The sequence below is a fragment of the Larus michahellis genome, chromosome 1, assembly GCF_964199755.1.
Source record: "Larus michahellis chromosome 1, bLarMic1.1, whole genome shotgun sequence".
Lineage (NCBI taxonomy): Eukaryota > Metazoa > Chordata > Aves > Charadriiformes > Laridae > Larus > Larus michahellis.
In genome coordinates, this window is record NC_133896.1 from 34380508 (window position 1) to 34400045 (window position 19538).

The window sequence follows — 19538 nt, forward strand, 5'->3', positions numbered from 1 at the left end:
GAGGCCATAAGGAGACCAGCTGGCCAGAGGCTCGGAAAAGCAAAGGAAGATGTTTCTAGCTGTGCCTGGGTGAAGTGAATGCGGAAGGGTGGGAGCTGGACTTGGGCAGGCATGTAGTCAGGAAGGTAGTAAGATGAGGGAAGGCAGCTTGCAGGAGGAGCTGGGAGAGGCGGTGTTGCTGGGACCGGGGTCAGAGTAAGAGTGATGGAGCTGACAAGGAGTCATGGCAGCCAAAAGCAGCTGTGCAAGAAGACAGAAGGAAATGCCTGTGAAAGCAGGTCCAGCTCAAGAGGCTGAAACCAGAAAGGCTGAGGAAGCAGGTGCTGGGCGCGCCTGCAGTGGAGATAGGATACTACATCCACATTCATGGAAGATCAGGCCTGGGGGCTCCCTCGTGGCACCTCGGCTCCTTCTGGCGCTGAAACTTGGGTTTACACTAGCCACCCTCTGCTCTCTTTCTCCAGGAAGGAAACCTGGGCACACAGACTGAATGGGAGCTGTGCTGCCCTACAAACGGGTACACGAGCTGTTCCCAGCGGGGAAAAAGAGGTAAACTTCAGGAGAACCAGAAGAAAGTAAAGATGCCATCTCTCACCTGCAGAGGCCTCAAGAGATTCCCAAATCTCAGCATTGTGAATGAACCCTAAGCGACAGCTTGTCCCTCTTCTGGAGCAAAGGCCTTGTGGTGGGTGAAGAGGTTCAAAGAATGATACTGTCACACAACATCATTTCTGTTTTTTTTTTTTTTTTTTTTTTTAATCATTGCACTGTCTCATTCCTCACACAGGGTGAGCCAGCTCTGGGGAGGAATCAGAAGTGTGTAGAAAAGACGACTTCACGTAATATTTAAGTTGATGGAAATGCCTGGCTGGGGAGAGGCGGGCTTAATTGGTCAACTAGCGGAGTGGCGTTCTAGGGAAAGGGCTTCTCCACTGCTGTGAAATTCCTGTGGGAGGGTAGGCAAGTTCTGAAAAGGCGCATTTCCAGACATGATCACCCTTTCCAAGGGGCTAACTTGATGCTCAGGGTTCTTGTCTCAAGGATGATGCTCCCCCCAAAACCTGCTTGCAGTTATGTTTCGGATGCGTGTAAGCAAAGGCTGAAATACCAAATAAGCAAGTGCCAGACATTAAATTGTGGCCTCAAATGCATGGCTGCTTCACGGCACTGCCTCTCCAACACTTCAGGTCCCCAGGTGTGCAAACTGATTAACAACTTCTTACAGGCCTGCAACATTGTGAAAATGAGTAATCGTTTGTGTTTCACAAAGATGACATTAAAATGAGAACGAGAAAGAAATGAGGACATTCATCCCTCATCAGGATGGGCTTCGGACTTTGAGCAAATACATAAACACTAAGAACACGTAGAAAACGTGGTAAAAAATAAAATAATGAATAGCTACTCAGTGGGGATTCCAGCAAAAAATTCCATGTGATCATGTAATTAAAGCAAGCTTAATTGAGGCTTTTCCTGATTTCAGAGTACTTAAATACACCTCTTTAACATTCCTTTCATATGATGTTTTGTTACATACATAACACACGGAGTTACACCTCCAGTGCCTCTCACACCCCATTTTTAATATCTGGGAAGGACAAAGATTCATATGAATTGAAACAGATTTCTGGAGAACAAAGAACTGATGTGCTGCACTTGGTTTGTATCCAATCGCTAAAATACAAATGAAACAGACCCACCTGTTTTGAATTTTTTTTTTTATTTTTCTCCTGGAGATTCAGTTGGAGGAGAATGGCATAGGATTTTGGCAAGACTCACTCATTTGTTACACTTACACGAGATCTAACACAGAGAGTCTTGTCTCCAGATATGCCTGTACTGAAAAAATGACATAATACAGGTTCCTTGCAGAATTTAATCTCATTTTCTTTAATGTCCAGGCTTGTTCTGTTTACTCTTGTAGTGTCATAGATTGTGGACTGAGTTGTATGCTATTTTTCCCCCTATTCCTGAAAAGTGCTCATAAATAAGTTAAATAGGCAAGAAATTAAAGCTAGCTTTAGTATCGTCTTTAAGGAAGACCCTTCAAATGCCTCCCCCACAAAAAGAAAACCACCACACCATTTTTTAGGATTATCTGTTTATTTATTTCCATTAAAACAAACATACAATGTTTCATTGAAACTGTGTTGCACTCCCTGCCAACAACTGCAGCTAGAGTGTTGGCCTCTAACAATACAGTGGATATTTACATATGTACACGGATGTACCGTAGGATGCCTGAATTTGGTGGCCTAACATACGTTAGATCGTAAAAGCTGTTAAATTGCTCCATTCAGGAAATCGTAACATCCATGGTAAATTTTAGAGGAAAAGTATACATGAACCTGAACGATGCTTTTTATGGACCCAAGTGACTCCTGTGTTTATTGCAACATATACATTTGTAATAAATACAATCTTAGTGTTTTCTTACACACCTTAGGCGTAACACATTTCTTCCATCTTTGTAAGCATTGCATTTTGTTGTAAAACAATCTTTCCTTGGACAGTTGTTATACAGATGGACACCATGAACAACTCCTTGAAATGATGTAACAATCAGTAATGAGAGAGGAATATATACATAAATCCTGGATTCCAAACCTACATTATATACATTATACTTACAGTATATACACACATACAATTTATGTACATAGACTATCATAAATATTGAAAAATAGGTTTAGTTTTAATGGATTAATGCTTTATAAATAACATTACATTTATGACTGAAATATCATGGAAGACAGTAATGTCTAACAACTGAGGTGACAAAACAGTGGTTTAATACTGAAGCTGCTCTTTCAGGTGGTTTGTAATGTAGGTAACTTTAAGCAGACAGGTTTGGAAACGCAAAATTAATTAAATAAATCAGATGTTGGAAATCAACCCAGCCAAGTGGAACTCAACTGTTGCAGGTGGAGAGCCAGTCATCAAATGATGTAACACATAATGTAAAAAAACTGGAAATTGCTACATTCAGAGAATTAAGTGACATGTACGATATACTGTGAGGTGTCACAAAAATCTTCCTCCTCTCTGGCTGCTGAGAAGGGCTGTGCAGTAACTTCTCACTTGCACCTCCTTCCTCTTCCCGTGGTTACGGAGAGAAGGGAGGCTATTTCTCTCTTTTCTTTCTTTTTAAATGCTGTCAAGGGAAGCGCTTCATCCCTTATGTGCTACAAATTGCTCAAAGGTAGACGACATTTTAATCCTCTTCCGCCTTTCTACGTTGGCGGAGAGGAAGAGGAAAAGCTGCCAAAGTACTGAGGAGGCACACGCTCAGCACTTCTGTGGAGATCAGGTAACATGGGATAGTTCGCCATGGATGTACAGTACCTGAGGCAGAGAAGTACCTAAGGAGCGTTCGTCAGTGCTGACTCCAGGATCGTTAATTGCCAGTTGAGTACCACCGAACTAATAATACGAACAACACAAGAGGAATCTTAACTTCTCATTACAGTTTTACGCTACAGACTTAGTGACCAGTACTTACAGTCATGCAGAAGTATCAATACAAAATACCTGCAATTTTTTTTCATAGATATTAAATGGCTGGGCAGAAATTGACATTATCTGCCAAACAGTGACTATCATTTAGCTTTGTTCCTGATTAATTCTACAAGAGCAAAAAAGTCTCAGGCACTGTTTAATTGATGGATGACAGGCCCTTATTGTTCCCTCTGACACGATGTCTGAGTGGAACTTTGTAAATCAGATTTTGAACGCATCGTGTCAGATGAAGACAGTCGACCACATTGCCATGATTATTTCATTAATAATCTCTATCTAGGCTTTTGTACCCAGTATTGTTGCGTTTGAGAACCTCTTATAAGCCAAGTACGCTGTTAAACAAGTGTTACTTCTCTTCAACCTGGGATAAGAATGAAAGAGTAAACATGCACTAGAAACAAAACAGCTAATCACAACCATACAGCACCTGTTTCATCAGCTAGCTAGCTAGGGCTCATAAGAAACTTACCTATTTCTGAAGCAAACAAGTATGAGATGACTATCCAGTCTATGAGGTTATCTTTAATAGTACTATACAGTATAAATTGGAAGAGGAATCCCAGTTGCGTATGCGAAGAGAGTTTGTACCAAGCATGAAATACTGGTGCAGTTATTCTGTGGATTTGACTCAGAAACAGAATAGTCAAGTAATTCAAAATCCAATAATGGATGAGTAATTTGAGAAATACTGTACAGTTTTTGAGTATTATACAACTAGTAAACTACATTAGGACCTTTTTGTTTTCCTACAGAGTGTCAAGATAGATTGGACAGAAGAAAAAAATCCAACAAACATTGCTACAACTGAAAATGGACCTTATTAATAAAAAGAACTCCAGGAGGGAGTTTTATATTAATGGCGCGATACTCCAGAGCCATTGAGTTCATATCTACAACAGAAAAAACACAAAAAGGCAAAACCCCCCAAACCCTGTTTTACCCAATTGCACTATTGAGTACCTCAAGAAGGGAAATGTCAACGCCATCTTTACGATTTCTTAGATCAGCTACGTTTTTCTCAAACGTACCCGTTCTAAAGGGTGGATTTTTTAAAGCTTGAAAATTTGGGTTTCCACACCATTTCTGGGAACTAAGGTAACTGTAGCTACTTAAGTAAGCTGATAAATTATTTTCAGGATTATTTTCACTCTACTTTGAACCAAGTGAATTTCATGGGAAGCATTTATAATTAGAGAATTTTGACTTCAATTGGGTCATTTTCTATTTTGGTCATTAGAAATATTTTTTAAAATAAAATTTCTTCTAATTATGCCTCTAGATTTAATTTAGGACGCTGATTAAATATTTTTATGAGCTCTTCTATGTTATTCTTTTTAGAAAAATGTTTCTTAAAGTCAAAATAGTGCTTTTGAGGTCCATAAGAATTTTTGGTACAAAAAATAATAGCGTTTCTCTCTCTCTCTCATTGGTTATTTAAACACTTCGCTGTAAATTAAAGAGTTATTTCTCACATCAAATGGTTCCATTAGGCACATTCAAGTAAAATAACAAAATATCCAAGTAACAATGACGAAAGCCAAACATGGCTTGATAAAAGTCTACGGAGAGTTCTGTCCATTCTCTGGAATGGAATAAAGTTGTCACTTCCTTCAGCCAGACACCCACGTGGTTTGATGTTAAAATCCACTTCCATCATGCAGAATAGTTTCTTAAAGGCAGAGTTCGGGTATTCTACAATCAGAAGAACCATCAACAAAGAATCTGCATTTTAAAGGAAGCTGAATAGCTCATTTTGATTCTCAGTGGTACTGAGTGAACACTGGCATTTGAAGTGGAGGATTAGAGATTAAACCAGGACAGTTAATGGCCATCAGATGCAACATTCTGGGTCCAGTCTAGAATAATCAGTGTCATACACCCAGTCATCACAAGTATACCACTTAGAAAGAAGAACGCAGCCTGAAAAAAGAAAACATAAAAGAAATATTTCAGTTTCTGCTACTATATCCATGAAGTCATACCCATTTACGGCACAAAGGCCATCGCTTATGGAGGACAAAGTAAAAAAGACAAGACATCCCAGTAAACTAGGAGCTAGGTATCTTTCTCATACTTGGGGTCCTTTTTCAAATAAAGAAGTACACTTATTTTCAGCATAGCAGACCTCACCCTCAACTGAGAGGTAACTGCTGATACCAGTCAGGCTGTACCACTGTGCTGACTTGATTCTGACTCAGTATGTCCACGATTTGGTTCTTGGTCAGTATGTCTAAGAACAGTAAGAACACCAAGATCATTCAGGATGACCCAAATGATCAGTGGAGGTAAGTTTTTATGGGGTAAATTAGGCAAGTAAGTCTTGAAAGAAAGTTTAAAGGAGGACAAGACTTTTTCAGTATAGCTCTTACAGGCAATCTATTGAAATCTGGTTCTTTTCAGCAACAGAATGACCCAACTACTGTTGAGTTTGGGGGGTAAGAGAAGTCACTGAAGTCACATCACTCTCCTCAGTTTTGAGTACCTGTGCAACTTCCACATGTTAACTAAGATAACGTTAAGCGCCAGGTGACTACATTCACCAGGACTTCAAAATTCTTAAATTGTGAAGAAGGAAACTAAAGTTCTTGCCCTGAATTAGTAAGCAAGTGTAACTATTACATATTTGTCTCTACATACCCCAATCTTTTGCACTGACTTCATTGGTTCCTTCTTCACTAATTTGATATAGAAGGCAGAAGGAAGTATGAAGATCAGCATGGCAGCCGCAGATGCACCTGTATTTAAAAAGCGTAGGAATAAATATTCATAAACAGGTAAATATAATTTAATTAGATCGCAACGGCATTTTCTAAGATTTGAAAGACTACTTGAACTGACGTGGAAATGCTTACCGATGAATCCAAAGATGTCTCGGATAGTAGGGACAAAGATAACAAGCACGTTGGTAAACGCCAGAAGAGCAACTGTAATGGAACAGTGACGCCACCATCTAAACTCCTTCCCTGCCCACAACAGCTGGGTGATGGAACTGCGGATCTTTTGAAAAGGGGGAAAAAAAAAAGAAGACAGCTTAGTCTTCACTGTGCAAGCCAGTGACTGTCAGCTGAATTAGACCTTCCTTATGAAAGTATTTTAACAACATTTTCCTGTACACTTCAGATTTTAATAGGAGTTGAAAGACATTAAAGTATTTTTTTATTTAAATATTTACTTCCTGCAAAGGCAGGCCTGTGTTTCTGGTTTGTTTCTCTTTTCAGTGACTGAGATTTTCAAAGCACAGCCAGTAGTGGAGAAAACACAAGGAAAAACATCTGTTTTTAACAAAAATAAATCCCAGGGACTTTTGTAACATCTAAAGATGCTGGTCAACAATATACATCTAAACAGGCAGAATTCACGTTCACAATGTACCTACAAAAACACTCTGACTTTTGTAAGTAAGTTGATAATACAACAGCGCAAGTACTTTTATAAAGGGGCAATCTGTTTGACTCCTCCAATTAAATCACACCAGGAAAACAATGCAACTGAACGTATTTGTATCTACTGCTTTGCAAATGTTGCCTAGTTATTGAATATATTTGAATTAACAGTATAGAGCCATTTCACCAAGCTTATTAGAATAAATTTCCTTTTCCAGTTAAGAGAAAAATTCTATAAGTGGGTGTTGCCAAATCAGTAAATGACTGCAGCAGGACAGGTGATGAACACAAAAAAACAGCAGTAGGATTAAAAAAATAAATTACTTACTGGGAAAATAACTACAGGTACAGTAAGGGTTACAGCCATAAGTACAGCGAGACGCACAATAAGAAGAAGAACATCAGCACCCAGATAAGCAGAGTAGGTGTGAAGCAGCTCTGGTTCCACATTTCCTATAAAGAAAACAGTATTTTAATTAGATGTAGTCAACATACTTCTCACACAACTGCTTCTGCTCCAAATCCTAAGCGAATTTTACAGTTACAGCACTGTGAATTGAAAGCCTCAACAGCTCCTGTAAGCACATCTCCATTTTACACAGGGATAACTTGGAGGCACTAAATCTGGTTTAATCCAATTTTAATCCTGTGCCTTGGGCCTAATTCTGCTGCTGATCTCCTTTTGGGTCTGCACTTATAAAAGTACTAAAAAAACCCCCAACAAACAGTGTATATATAGAACCTGTAGTAAACGCTCGCTCTAACTTAAAATAATACTGTGGTTTTGCGGAATGTAATTCATTTAAAAGAAAGCAGAGAAGGCAATATTCACCATAAAATGTCAGGTATCCAAAAAGAGCAGCCAATAAATACATGAGGAACATGGCAAAAAAAGATACATAGGACACATTCATCATTCTTTTACGGCTTCGGCTACAAGAAAGAGAAAAAGAAACATTGTCAGCAACGAGAACATACTGTTTTACACTGTTTTTATTCGTTTAGTGAAATTACAGGCACACATCTAACATTTACCTTTTCAGTTCTTCATAGATAGGAAGAATTGCAGGATGGCAGACAAAAGAAAACGTTAGGATTGGGACAGCATAGACAGTCTGAAAAACAGAAGTATCTTTCTTAAGTATCTCAACAGACATTATAAATTTAGTTTTAAAAAACTCAGCGGTAGATTTTTCAGTTTTGACTTAGGCATTGCTTTAGTTTGTCTTAAAGACTAGCTGTTCTTTACAACTGAAACTTTGGCAAAAATTAAAACAACAAGTTCATATTTTCTTAAACCCAGACCCCGAGGTACCACATACTCTCAAATCTCACTGAAGTCCACGCTGAGCTGAATATATTTGCATTCAGAATTATGTTCTGCATCTCACAGGCTTAACCCATTATAGCCTGGTCTTGGTATTGGCTATTACACACACTCCTTCCCCATGTGTGGAGATTCACCACTGTAATTAATTGGGAGCATTCAGGACTGTGACTGGGAAGTTAAAATCTATTCCAAATCCTGGCATACATTTCCCATTCGCATGCTTTTACTATTTACTTCACCTTCTTCTGCCGTTTACTTTCTAAAACGCTTTACTAACTTACTTGAATGGAACTTGAGAAAAGCCGTGCTGGAGAATGAGAGATGCGCTTATTGCCACTCATCTCAGGCAGGCACCTCACACTCCTTTAATTCCCGTGTGTTTGGAGTGTGGAAACACCCAGTCTACAGAAGGTAAACAGTGCCTAACTCTACTGGAACAGAAAGTCTTAGCACATCCCAAGTTTATAACTGGGCAACTACTTGAAGGAAAAATGATCTAATTTATCTGCTCTGTATTTAGTCTCTCTCAAGTTATTTTCAACAGAGAGTCCGATTTTTAGCCAGTTACCTGTGAATTGAAGATGAAATATTTTGGCTTGCACATATCATCGCTTGTTATGTTTTCATTTACTAAAGGCGCCACTGTCAGATTTGCTAATGTCATGTTCATGAAGTCACTGTCCATTGGGCAAGGAATCTGAAACATCTTCCAAATTACCTAGAAAAAAAGCCATGTATTTATTGTTACTTTGACTAATGCAAATTGTGAAACTTTTCAGAAACTATGTTCAGTTTCACTTTGAAATGCAGCTTTACAAGCCTGGAAGCCTACAAGATTATACTTACAACAATCAGAAAGAAGACCATGCAAAGCAAGGAAAAGCCGCTGGTATAGCCCAAATACCCTGTGTTCAAGAAAGAGAAAAAAATCTAAGGTACAATAAACAGAAACACCATCCCTGTCATAACATTATGACAAAATATATTCTGCCAGTGATCTCTTTAGATTGCCATTTTCTTAGTGTTACATAGAAAAAGTTAATTATTCATTGACTTTCCGCTAATCTCAACCCAGATCTGAAAGTTCTCAAAGACAAATTAGGGTCTGTACGTACAGTGAGTCTGTAATATTAAACTTACTTGTAATATTAACTCACAAAAAAGACCCCACAACAAAACCACCACACCACCAAGTATGTGAATTTTTTATTATATACTAAGAATGATTATAGAATTAATTCTAACAGAATGCACTATGAGATAACTTAGCCTTTTCCCTTTGGTTTTTGTTGATTCATTTAATTTGTAGAAAGTAGTAACTTGAGAAAGTAATTCACATTGAGACTCTTAGTACTACAGGATTCTCTGAACGAAGAGTATGTTAACTGAATGATTCACATATATTACTGGATTACAGCTATTTCAGATACAGCATCTGGTATGAATATTCTGCTACTGTTTGGGATGTAAAATGAAAAAGGTGACTTCTATTTACATTGCAAAGACATTTTAACTGCCCAGGGCTAGCATCCCTATTCTTTTGAGATTGCTATAGGCTCTAATAGTTAACACTCTTAGCTAATAATATTATACTATTTCACTACCAACCAAAATAGGTCAAATGTTGTGATAAGAACACAGAGTTACTGTTGAGCCTTGTTCTAACGCTATCCTATCTATTGTCCTTCTACTTTCCATAAATACATCTGTCACTTAAAATACTTGTCCTGATCTTTTTTTTTTCTTTTTTGAAGTAGACTGACAGCAAATACTTAAACACTGATTAGTCCCAAGAGACAAGTTTGGAGGCAACTGTTAATTCACATAGTACTTCAAGACCCAAATGTTATATCAACCCGTTCCTCACAGTATTTTCAATATGTTTTTATTTTGATTGTACTGTACTGCTTACCTAAATTTTTCAGTAAGGACAGGGGAAGAATGAGGATGACAGACACCAGCAGCACTAAATAGTCGCCGTTAAGATACCATTCTCTGTAGAAAAAAGGTAATATTTGTAAGTAAACAAAGTATTTAAAAATTACGACATTTGCAGTTTAGGCTTCACTCTTATTTCTCCTAAAACATATGGCTTCTTAAAAAAAATGTAGTACCTCATGTCACAAAGGATTAGCGTTCAACTTACTATATGGACCTAAAGCCCTACAATACCTTCTCATCTCACCCCAAACCTGCATTGTGCCTTTCCTTTAGTGTCCTTTTCTAAAATTAATGTGCATCTGAAAGTCAGAAGACAGGAAAATAAATGACTGGTCAGAAAAAAAGTCAACTGGGATCAATCACGTAAAAACAGTAATTTGCTTAAATGTTGGTTCCCAACTCTCCAGATGTTATTAGAATATTGCAGGGCCCCAGCAGGGTGGTGAGCCACTTTTAATGGAAATAAAATTCTGCTGGGTACCCTGTGGGAGTTAAAGAAAAACAGGTGAGGGCTGGAGTTAAGGCAGTAGCTCAAGCCCACTGGCTGAGAAAACTCCAACCGGCACTGGGAGTCTCTTGGAGGCACGTTTAGTCCCTTTACGTAGGGAAACTATGATAAGAACCTCAGAAGATTTTTTTCCTTCAGTTCATTTTTGCCATTCATTGCATAAGAAGCAGCAGCAGCTATTTTTTAACAAAACATTTTTGACTCTTAGATGATTAACATCTTCCTTTGAAACGCAGAAAAACAAAGTTAGATTCGTGGAAATATAATGCAATTTCACTGAACTGACAGAAAAACTTGAGTATTTAACTGTGGCAGTTTAACTGCTTTCTCCATCTGTCCTACACGAACATTCTATATGCTTTAAGCAATTCAAGCAACACTAAGCATTTATTCCCAAATATTAATACTTTATATCCTGTTATGGTATCAGATAAGAGTATTTATTTTTAAATGGACTGTCAACTATTTAGGTAAACAAAAAAAAGTCAATGACCCAATTGGCAAATTATGCATTCAAATTCAATTGCTGAATTATAAGCCTGTATATGCTTGCGGAAATATGGAATAACTTTAACAGATTTGCTCTGGATCTATGTAGCAAATGCAAAAACAATTTGGTCCTCTCTTTACCCAGTTTTATCTGGGATAACTAAATGTAAAAAAATTATTTTAGAAAGTTCAGATGTGTAGGACATTAACGTCACACATCTTTTGTCATCTTTTTTTTTTTAGAAAAACGTAGTCTCATAGTAAATTTAAAAGAAGTCACAGCACAGAGATTCCTTGCATTTGATACAGTCACACGAACGCGCACTGTTATTGTGCATGCCCCACATGGAGACCATCAGGACTTTCAGACCAAGGACATAAAGACTTTTCCTGTGCTGAAGAGTAAAGAATGGGATTGCACAGCTTTAAAATACAGCTGACTATTTTAAAAATTGCTAAACGAATTTTTATAATGGAGCTAGTATTTGAAATGTTGTTTCAGAATTCCAGAATACCTCCTACAGTAAGCATTATTTTGGGACATTTAAACAGGTTAAGTGCTTACATTTTAGGCACCAGGCTGCCAGAGTGGAATCCATGCCAATGGTAGCCACCCAGACTCCCCTAAGCAACGCATGGAGAGAGTCAGTTAAATGGAGTCCACAATTGCCAGAGCACTGAGAAAAGACTGACTTTAAATCAGTGTACAGCTACCTAGTACCAGCCAACAAGAACACACTTAAGATACCAATCTCATTTTTTCTTAAATTTTGTCTGCCAGATATTGCAGATCAGCAGCTGTATCCAGAGAGACTGAGGGCCTTTAACTTTCCCTCTTGAACTGCAACCAATTTTGAATTCTACTCTGGAGATGGGACAGTTAAAAATATTTGCCTCCAAGCCCCCTTGTAAATACTGGCTACTCCAGGGACTTTCTTAAGAAGTGGAAAATAAGGCCTTGAATTCAGCCAAAGGAGGGAAACAAACCTTCCCAGGACAGAATTTGTAAACATTACACTGTTAAGTAAATATTCTTTGAGTACATTAAAAAAAAAAAAAAAAAAAAAAAAAGATGGCTATCACCGTTGTCATGACAATATCTATCAGCAAGCTGTATGAACACCACCAAATGGCTTGAACCCCTGGGGGAACAGAGGCAGAAAAACGCCTACCTTCTGAACTCAGGCTTAGGTGTAAGTTGGAGTCTTGAGCTGCTCAGCCCTCTCAAGACTGGGACACTTCAGGACAAGGCACAGAAGTACAACTCTGAAGAGTGAGATTTATAGCACTTAACTCTATCCATCTGAAGTCAGGCATCTTGTTTTAGACAGCTGTTTTTACACACCCTCTCAACACAGAGTGATATGATAAACTGCTCTCTGGAGATGCCCAAACCAGGTATCTAAGGCAGGTGCACTGAACTCACCGCTACAGAAAATCACTTTTCTCCACTGTTTATACAAAGACCAGAGTAATGATGAGCTCAAAATCTAACTTTCAGACAGTATGGTTAGATAAAATGAATCCTACCCAAGGCACCCAAGCCTTTTAAAGCCAAGCAGGAGAGCCACTATGGAGTCAAGGTGTCTCCAGGGCTAAATGGCAATCCATCTACCATTTTAGTCTTGGGCATATAAACTCAAATGTTTAAGTTCAATGTTTAGTCCCCATGTCTTTTTGAGAACTGTTCCTTAAGACATTCATTACATAACTGCACCTTAGTCTTATATTTAATCGCTTCCCACAATATTAACACTAGAAAACCAAAATAATCAGTCCAAACCAGTTGGAACACAGTAAGAAAAAAAGAAAACAAAAATAACCAACCATAACAACATTTACCTTTCCTTATCGAGTGGTACATACATTAACACTTACCTGATGTTCTTTAGAGAACAGCTTTCTGTATTATGATGCGATACCTGTATTTTTCTACCCTTTTCCCAGAACAGGCTGGATCTAAAGTGGAGCACTCAGGGGAAGGGCAAACTTACTGTATCTCTGTCTGAGTAAGAAGCTACCCTATGGTGTACCGAACGTGGTCTTCATATAAAAATATATACAGTCTCCGTATTTGTTTCTCCTAATAGTTTCTCTGATGAGGAGTTCTAACACCTACCCTGTGGTCTCTTCGATGTTCATAAATGTCTTGATGACCAATGGTAACTCATATTTCACTATGAAGAGGTAGCTTGACATAGCTGTAGGTGAATAACATCATAGATCATTACAAATATAGAATATACCACAAGATGCAAGAATCACATAACATGTTTCATAACTTCACTTGAACACAAGCAGTTAATGAACACATGTTGTGTGAAAAAAAAGTCTCCAAGAATAAGTAGGGAACAATTACTACTGGCAGTACAGATTTTTTAAGATCTTGTCCTCACCTCCAATGTTCTGCATTGTAATTGATCCAGAAGCAGCAAGTTTTCCAGCCATACCAAATGCCTTCATTCCCAACTGTTCATACAATAAAGATCCTAAAAGAAAACAAAATAATCCATTGGAAGGGTGTGTGTCACAAAGATACCCTATGAAACATACCATGTGTTTGTAAAATAGTAATTGGCCATACCTCCTTCATTGGCAGTCTTCAAAAGGAGATGCACTGAATACAAAGAAACTATCGAGACAAACAGCAGGAGTATCCTGGGGGGGGGGGAAATATGCAAAATTTTAATAGCCATAAATGACTTACTGTAACCTTATTAAATAAAGGCGGATCAAACATAAAATTTAATCATATTAAAATATTATCTGGGAAAACCCTGTAGATTCTAAGGCCAGCTAAAAGTGTTCTGAAAACCCAATTACTGCCTAGTTTAGAAAGGATTTTATACTAAAATGCTTTTCATTGGCATACAGAGAAATTCTAGCGTAGGATTAAGCAACGCTTATATTCAGCATTAAGGTGGCATAAGCACCGGCAAGTGTCAGGCAATTATAATTGGCTACATTTGATATAAATAACGTAACAAAGTATCACTAGGAAAGGTTTTGTATTATTGTAAGAAACTGTGTTTCTCTTGTCTTCCTATCCTCCTCCAACAGTGTGTCACCATCTATTGAACTCTGAGTTACGACTAACTGTACCTAAAGCGAAGATTATCTCTTGGTCTTAAACAAAACAGCTTTTCAGCTTAAATCTGTGTTATGCCTTTTTTTATGTAAAAATGACACTGCAAAAACCGTAAAGAATTGACTGAAAATTCAGACGTACTGAGAGCTGATTCTTCAAATGGAAATACGTATTTATTGTCATCTAAAAAAAAACCCAACAATACTTTCTTTGCTCAAAAGTTATTCTTCATGTGTGCTTACATGGGAATCGCTAGTGGCTTGTTTATCTTCCCTACAGCTCTTAGAGGCAATATCTATTATTTCCAGAAGCACATTTGCAACGTCTAAAATTCGGATCTCTCAACAAGAAATCTCTCCCACAACAAATGCACTTCCTGGAGTGGCACGCTAGGGGGGACTTCTCAGCTGCTGAAGAACACAGTGGAAAATTACAATACATTCAAAAAACCCCATGCCTTTCTTATACCAATACAAGCACTCTGCTTTATAAAAAAGCTAAGAATCAGCACATCTGCTCAAAAATGGCGAGCTCCATTTAGAGCTCCCACAGTACTCTTTACATTTGCTTTTGTGTCATTTTTAACATCAGTGAAATTAGTAAACACAGCACAAACTGGAAACAAGAACATCTGAGAAAAGCTTCACAAGATCCGCACAAGGAATCCAGGAAAGTTGTGTTACTGTGACAATTCAACCCCAACACATGCACGCAAATAAACCTCTATTTCTGACAGGTCGAGATTAGACAGGATTTAATTCAAGCACCGACTAGGAACAGCACAGTGAGATGTGCAAGGGTTGCATTTCATTAGAGCAGCACAGATCCCGCACCCCTCAGTCCTAACCTCGAATGGCTGCCTGCAGCGTTGACAGGACCAGTCGGCAAACTCATCTCCAAGCTCACTCCGTTTCTGGCTTCCAGACCGTATCATTCATTTATTTAGTGCTGACACAAGTGACAAGTCACAGCACTGACACAAGTGACTCCACAGAGCCTTCGAAGAATTTACTGCCTTTAATCAACCGCATCTGGATCTGAATCTGTAACCTGCTTATTAAAGGATGTCTGCAAAGCCTGCGGTGTCATCATAAATCCTCAGTATCGTCAGCAATTGACTGCTTTCCTGCCTTGGAACTATACAAACTACACTGAGTTCTGAAAGGTAACAAGCTCGTTTATCTTTGAAACAGTACTAACGCAAATAGATCCGAATGCAGTATCTGCAAATGAAAGGTAACTAAATGGCCTCAGTACCTAATGGCTACATTGACGGTTTTGAGCACTTTTTTCTTCAGAAAAATGGACACCCATTATATAATTATATGCAAATCTGTTCAAATATCTAACCTTACATCCTTTTTTTCCTCTCCACAGAGATGTCCTAATGTGCATTATGCTGATTATCCTACAGGTGCTGCAGAACATCTTTAGAGCATGAAACTGATGCGTAAAGAGATGAAGTATCTATCTCTTCTGAATTCATGCTGCTAAATTGTTCATTCAGTCTAGCATCATCTAAGTGAATGTTTTAGCAAAAAATTAACAAATCACCACGTATTTAAAACAAAATCCTTTAGATCAAAACTTTACACATCGGTAGTTTCGTCAGGAAACTTAAATACTACCCTGATATGCTGTGAAGTTATCTGTAAGTAAATCTGACCTACACCTTTCTGGAAATCTGGCAACAGAGTAAGGCCAATTTAGAACTAAATGCTACTCTTCACTTGTTCTTGAACATTCAGCATACTTATCTATTTCCAGGATAAAAATACAAAGTTCCTTAAAACATATCCATGGATTCCCATTTGCACTCGGTCACTGATATCACATGTTGTGTGAACTGAACTGCCTCCAATATATGAAAAATGTACTTTCCCAAGACATTTAGAAGCACTATACACAATAGTTTCTTCATGCTATTTCCAATTACGTGACTATAGCCTTGTCTTCTACCTGGAAGCTTTTGCCAATATAGACATTCCAATAAAGATATGCTGGTTATTCCACATCCCTCCCTTGCAGGGAGACAGCAATTTTTATAGCTATAGCTGAAACCAGTTCCCTGAATTGAGTAAAAGCATGGCAATAAAAAGGATTTATTTATTCGCCTAGGTACATCGTACCTCTATAGGCACAACCGTATCAGTTGAGGAAAAGGCAGGACTGGCCACTAAGATTTTAAAGAGTAGACACAGCCAGACTTGCAAGAGACAATTAAAATACTCCTCTTCTGCTTACATTTTTCTTCTACTTCTCTATAGCCCGATCCTGTACTTTTTGTGCAATTACGACTTCCGCTAACTGAAAAGTTTCTGTTGTCATCAGTTTCAATCGGTGAACTCCGAACGAAAAAGCTAATACAGCCTTCAGTCTGTCAAGTAGTACTTGCATTTTCCACTTGGATAATGGAATTTTCAAGGGAAGTCTATCAGTTATTCATGGAGAAACTACAGCTAAGTAAAGGAAAATTCACTGTAAAATGTTTTGTGGGTTGCAGAACTTGCAATGAATCGGTTTAATTTTTGCAAGTCCTCCTGAACCTGTCACCACGTCTTAATTTAAAACAAGCCATAAATCCTAACATGCAATGCTGCACCTACGGCAATGACTGGGTATTTTGTAAAGGTCACATTCTTACATCAAGTATTTTTCCATTATTAATTACACAGCAGAAAGATTTTTTTTCTTGATGAACCAAAATATACTTACACAAAAAGAGCAATTCCAGTGTTAGCCATGGCATAAGAAAGACCAAGGATGCCACTACCCACAATAGCATTGCTCAGATTAAATACTGACATTCCAAAGGAAGTAGTACCCGGATGCTGAGAAAAGGGAGATAGGTAATGATTAATAGAAAGTTATTACTTATTTCAGAATTAAAACAAACATAAATTTGGCAAGAAATTGGAAATGCTGTGGCTATGTACTTACATACTGAGTTTCATATTTCTTCTTCCCAACGTTGGAGTCGAGCAAGAAATTTTGATTTTCTGGATCGATATCTGCATAGTGGCTGTAAAAAAAAAAACAAACCCACCCCAGCCAAACCAAAACATTGCATCGTTAGCCACTATGGTGGGGAAAAACCCGCATCTCCACTTCCCATTTCTGATCCGCTTCAACATGAAACGAGAAAACCGACGGAATGACACCCCCCCCCCCCCGCCACCCGCTCAAACCCGAATGTCACACCGCCCCCCCCTCCCCAGGACACGAAGCATTGCGTGTGTTTACATTCGCGGTCACTCCCGTTTTCCTGACACCCCCGGACCCGAGGTGGCCTGTCACACGGGGCTTAAACCGGGGCTAGGCTGCCCCCCCCCGTGTTGTGTGTCCCCCCGCCCCTCACCTCTTCATGGCGGCGGGCTTGGTGGGGTAGGGGTAGCTGAAGTCGTTGCTGTTGGAGCTGTAGCTGCTGCTGTCCTCGTCGGGGGAGATGTTGAACTTGCCCATCTCGGCGCTGCTCATGGCGGGAGAGGGTCCGGGGGGGTGTTTTGGTCTCTCTCTGCGGCCGCTCTTTTGTGCTGGGCGGCGGGTCCGGCCGCGCCTGCGGAGGTTGGGGAAGGGGGGGGGGGGGGAGAGGAGGGGGGGGGGGAAGGAGGCGACGTCAGTGCCGCAGCGTCACGTGGCCAGCGCGCGCCCCAGAGTGGAAAAGTACCAGGCGCGCGCGGGGCGGGGGGCGCGCGGGCAGACAAAGGTGATCTCGCTCGGGGTGGGGGATGCCGCCCCCCGCCCCGACAGACAGACAGACAGACCGACAGCACCGGCAGCGGGCCGGGGTAGCGGCACCGCCGCGCCGCACTCACACCCCACCCCCCCCCCCGCCACCTCCCCGCCCAGCCCCGGGGCTGATGCAACACCGACGGGAGATTGTCACACCGGCGTCCCGCCGCCGCGTTACCTCCCTCCCTCCCTCCCTCCGGCACGGCGCATCCCGGCGTTTTCAGCGGAAAAATGCAAACCGGGTCACGGGACTGCGGCGCGCCGCGGCCGCTTGGGGTTTTGTGTTTTTTCCATCTTTCCCGGGATGCAGCAGCGGCGCATCCCGGACCGCGTCCGCCGCCGCCGCCGGGCGAGCCGGAGGGCTGCCGCCGGACAAAGGGGGCGAGAAGCGGCCGCTGTGCCTCCGAAAACTGTCCCCACCGCGTTGCTGCCGGCCGTCGCGCCGTACCTTCTCCGCAAGAGCCTGCGGGCGAGGTGTCCCTGCCGAAGCCTCGGAAGGAGGAGATGCTCCTCTCTGGGGTGCTGCTTCTCGCGAGGGGAGAAAGCCCTTAACTATAAAAGCTCAGCGAAAGCAGAGCCCTGAATAAATAAAGGTAGGGGTAAAAAAAATAATAATAATAAAAAAATTCACTTTAAAAAAGCCAGCGGTGTAAAAAAAGGGAAAGAAAGTGTCGTGTTCCGCAGCGCTGTGGCGGCGGCGGCGTCGCTCCCGGTCTGACGGCCCCCTCGGGGCGCCGCCGCTCTTCAGGCAGGAATGCGGGCGCGTCATCGCGGAGGGGCGCGGCGCCGCCCGCCCCCCGCCGCCCGCCCGCCCTGCCCCACTGACCGCGCCGGGGTGCTGGGGGGAGGGGGGAACGGGACGGGACGGGACACCGGCGCGGTGTGTGTGGGAGCCGGTCACCGGCGGGTGCCCGGCGGGGGGTCGGGAGCGGGGCCGCCCGCACATGGCAGCGGGGGTGGCTGCCCCCGGGCGGCTCTCCCCCGTCCCCCCGCCTTTGGCGGCGGGAGACGGGAGGCTGCGGTGCTTCTCAGGGGAGCGCCTCCCCCCCGCCCCCGGAAAGGTGCTTCCAGCCGGCCCGGTGCGGCACCTGCAGCACCGACAACCGGCCCGCCCGGGAGCCTTCCTCCCCGCTGCCACCCGGTGCCGGCCCCCGGCGCTTCCCCGTAGCTCGGCGCCTGACAGGCGCCACCGGCCCGTGGCTGCCCGCTGCTGTCACTCGCTATTTTTAATTACAACGATGCACGTGCGAGCCCGCGTCCCGGGGGCAGACGAAAAGGCTCCCCCAGCGTTTCCTCCGGGAAGCGACCGGGAATGACGGCCTCCCCCTAGCGAGGCTATGCGGGATAAACCCCACTTCAGGGAAAAGATGGGGGGGGGACACACAATAACAACAACAACAACAAACATCCCGCTTCCTTTTCCTCCGGTAATCGCTCCTGACACTTTCGAGGGGCTGTGCTGCCACATCCCCGTGGAAGGGGGCAGCGGGGCTGCACCGCTCGCCCCAACCCTCCCACCTTTTGGCCACCGCTTCTTGAGGGTGGGTG

At 41.5% G+C, this 19538-nt stretch overlaps 1 protein-coding gene across 3 annotated transcripts; it reads right to left on the reverse strand.

The window, feature by feature from the left end:
- Positions 1-2084: 2084 nt before the first annotated feature.
- On the reverse strand, positions 2085-19303 carry SLC38A2 (solute carrier family 38 member 2). Of its 3 annotated transcripts, XM_074568765.1 has the most exons (16): positions 18439-19203; positions 17617-17814; positions 17199-17280; positions 16974-17089; positions 13755-13828; positions 13567-13659; positions 13290-13371; positions 10145-10227; positions 9079-9137; positions 8801-8950; positions 7938-8017; positions 7735-7835; positions 7231-7355; positions 6372-6516; positions 6157-6254; positions 2085-5439 (listed from the first exon to the last, which is right to left on the reverse strand). In XM_074568765.1, the coding sequence occupies exons 2-16, from the start codon at positions 17733-17735 to the stop codon at positions 5341-5343; spliced, it is 1506 nt and encodes a 501-aa protein (XP_074424866.1). In that variant the 5' UTR covers positions 17736-17814; positions 18439-19203; the 3' UTR covers positions 2085-5340. The 3 variants fall into 3 exon arrangements, with proteins under 3 accessions (XP_074424866.1, XP_074424799.1, XP_074424941.1); XM_074568698.1 differs by having other exon boundaries at positions 6157-6516; positions 18439-19303; XM_074568840.1 differs by lacking the exons at positions 16974-17089; positions 17199-17280; positions 17617-17814; positions 18439-19203 and adding an exon at positions 14501-14668.
- Positions 19304-19538: the final 235 nt, after the last annotated feature.

Excerpts from the sequence above, each read along its gene's own strand:
- SLC38A2 (XM_074568698.1), bottom strand. The coding sequence starts at position 17,735 with ATGAGCAGCGCCGAGATGGGCAAGTTCAACATCTCCCCCGACGAGGAC. Across the intron at positions 13,372-13,566 it reads TACAATGCAGAACATTGGAG|CTATGTCAAGCTACCTCTTC; the intron begins GTGAGGACAAGA and ends ATTCACCTACAG. Across the intron at positions 7,836-7,937 it reads ATCTATGAAGAACTGAAAAG|CCGAAGCCGTAAAAGAATGA; the intron begins GTAAATGTTAGA and ends TCTTTCTTGTAG.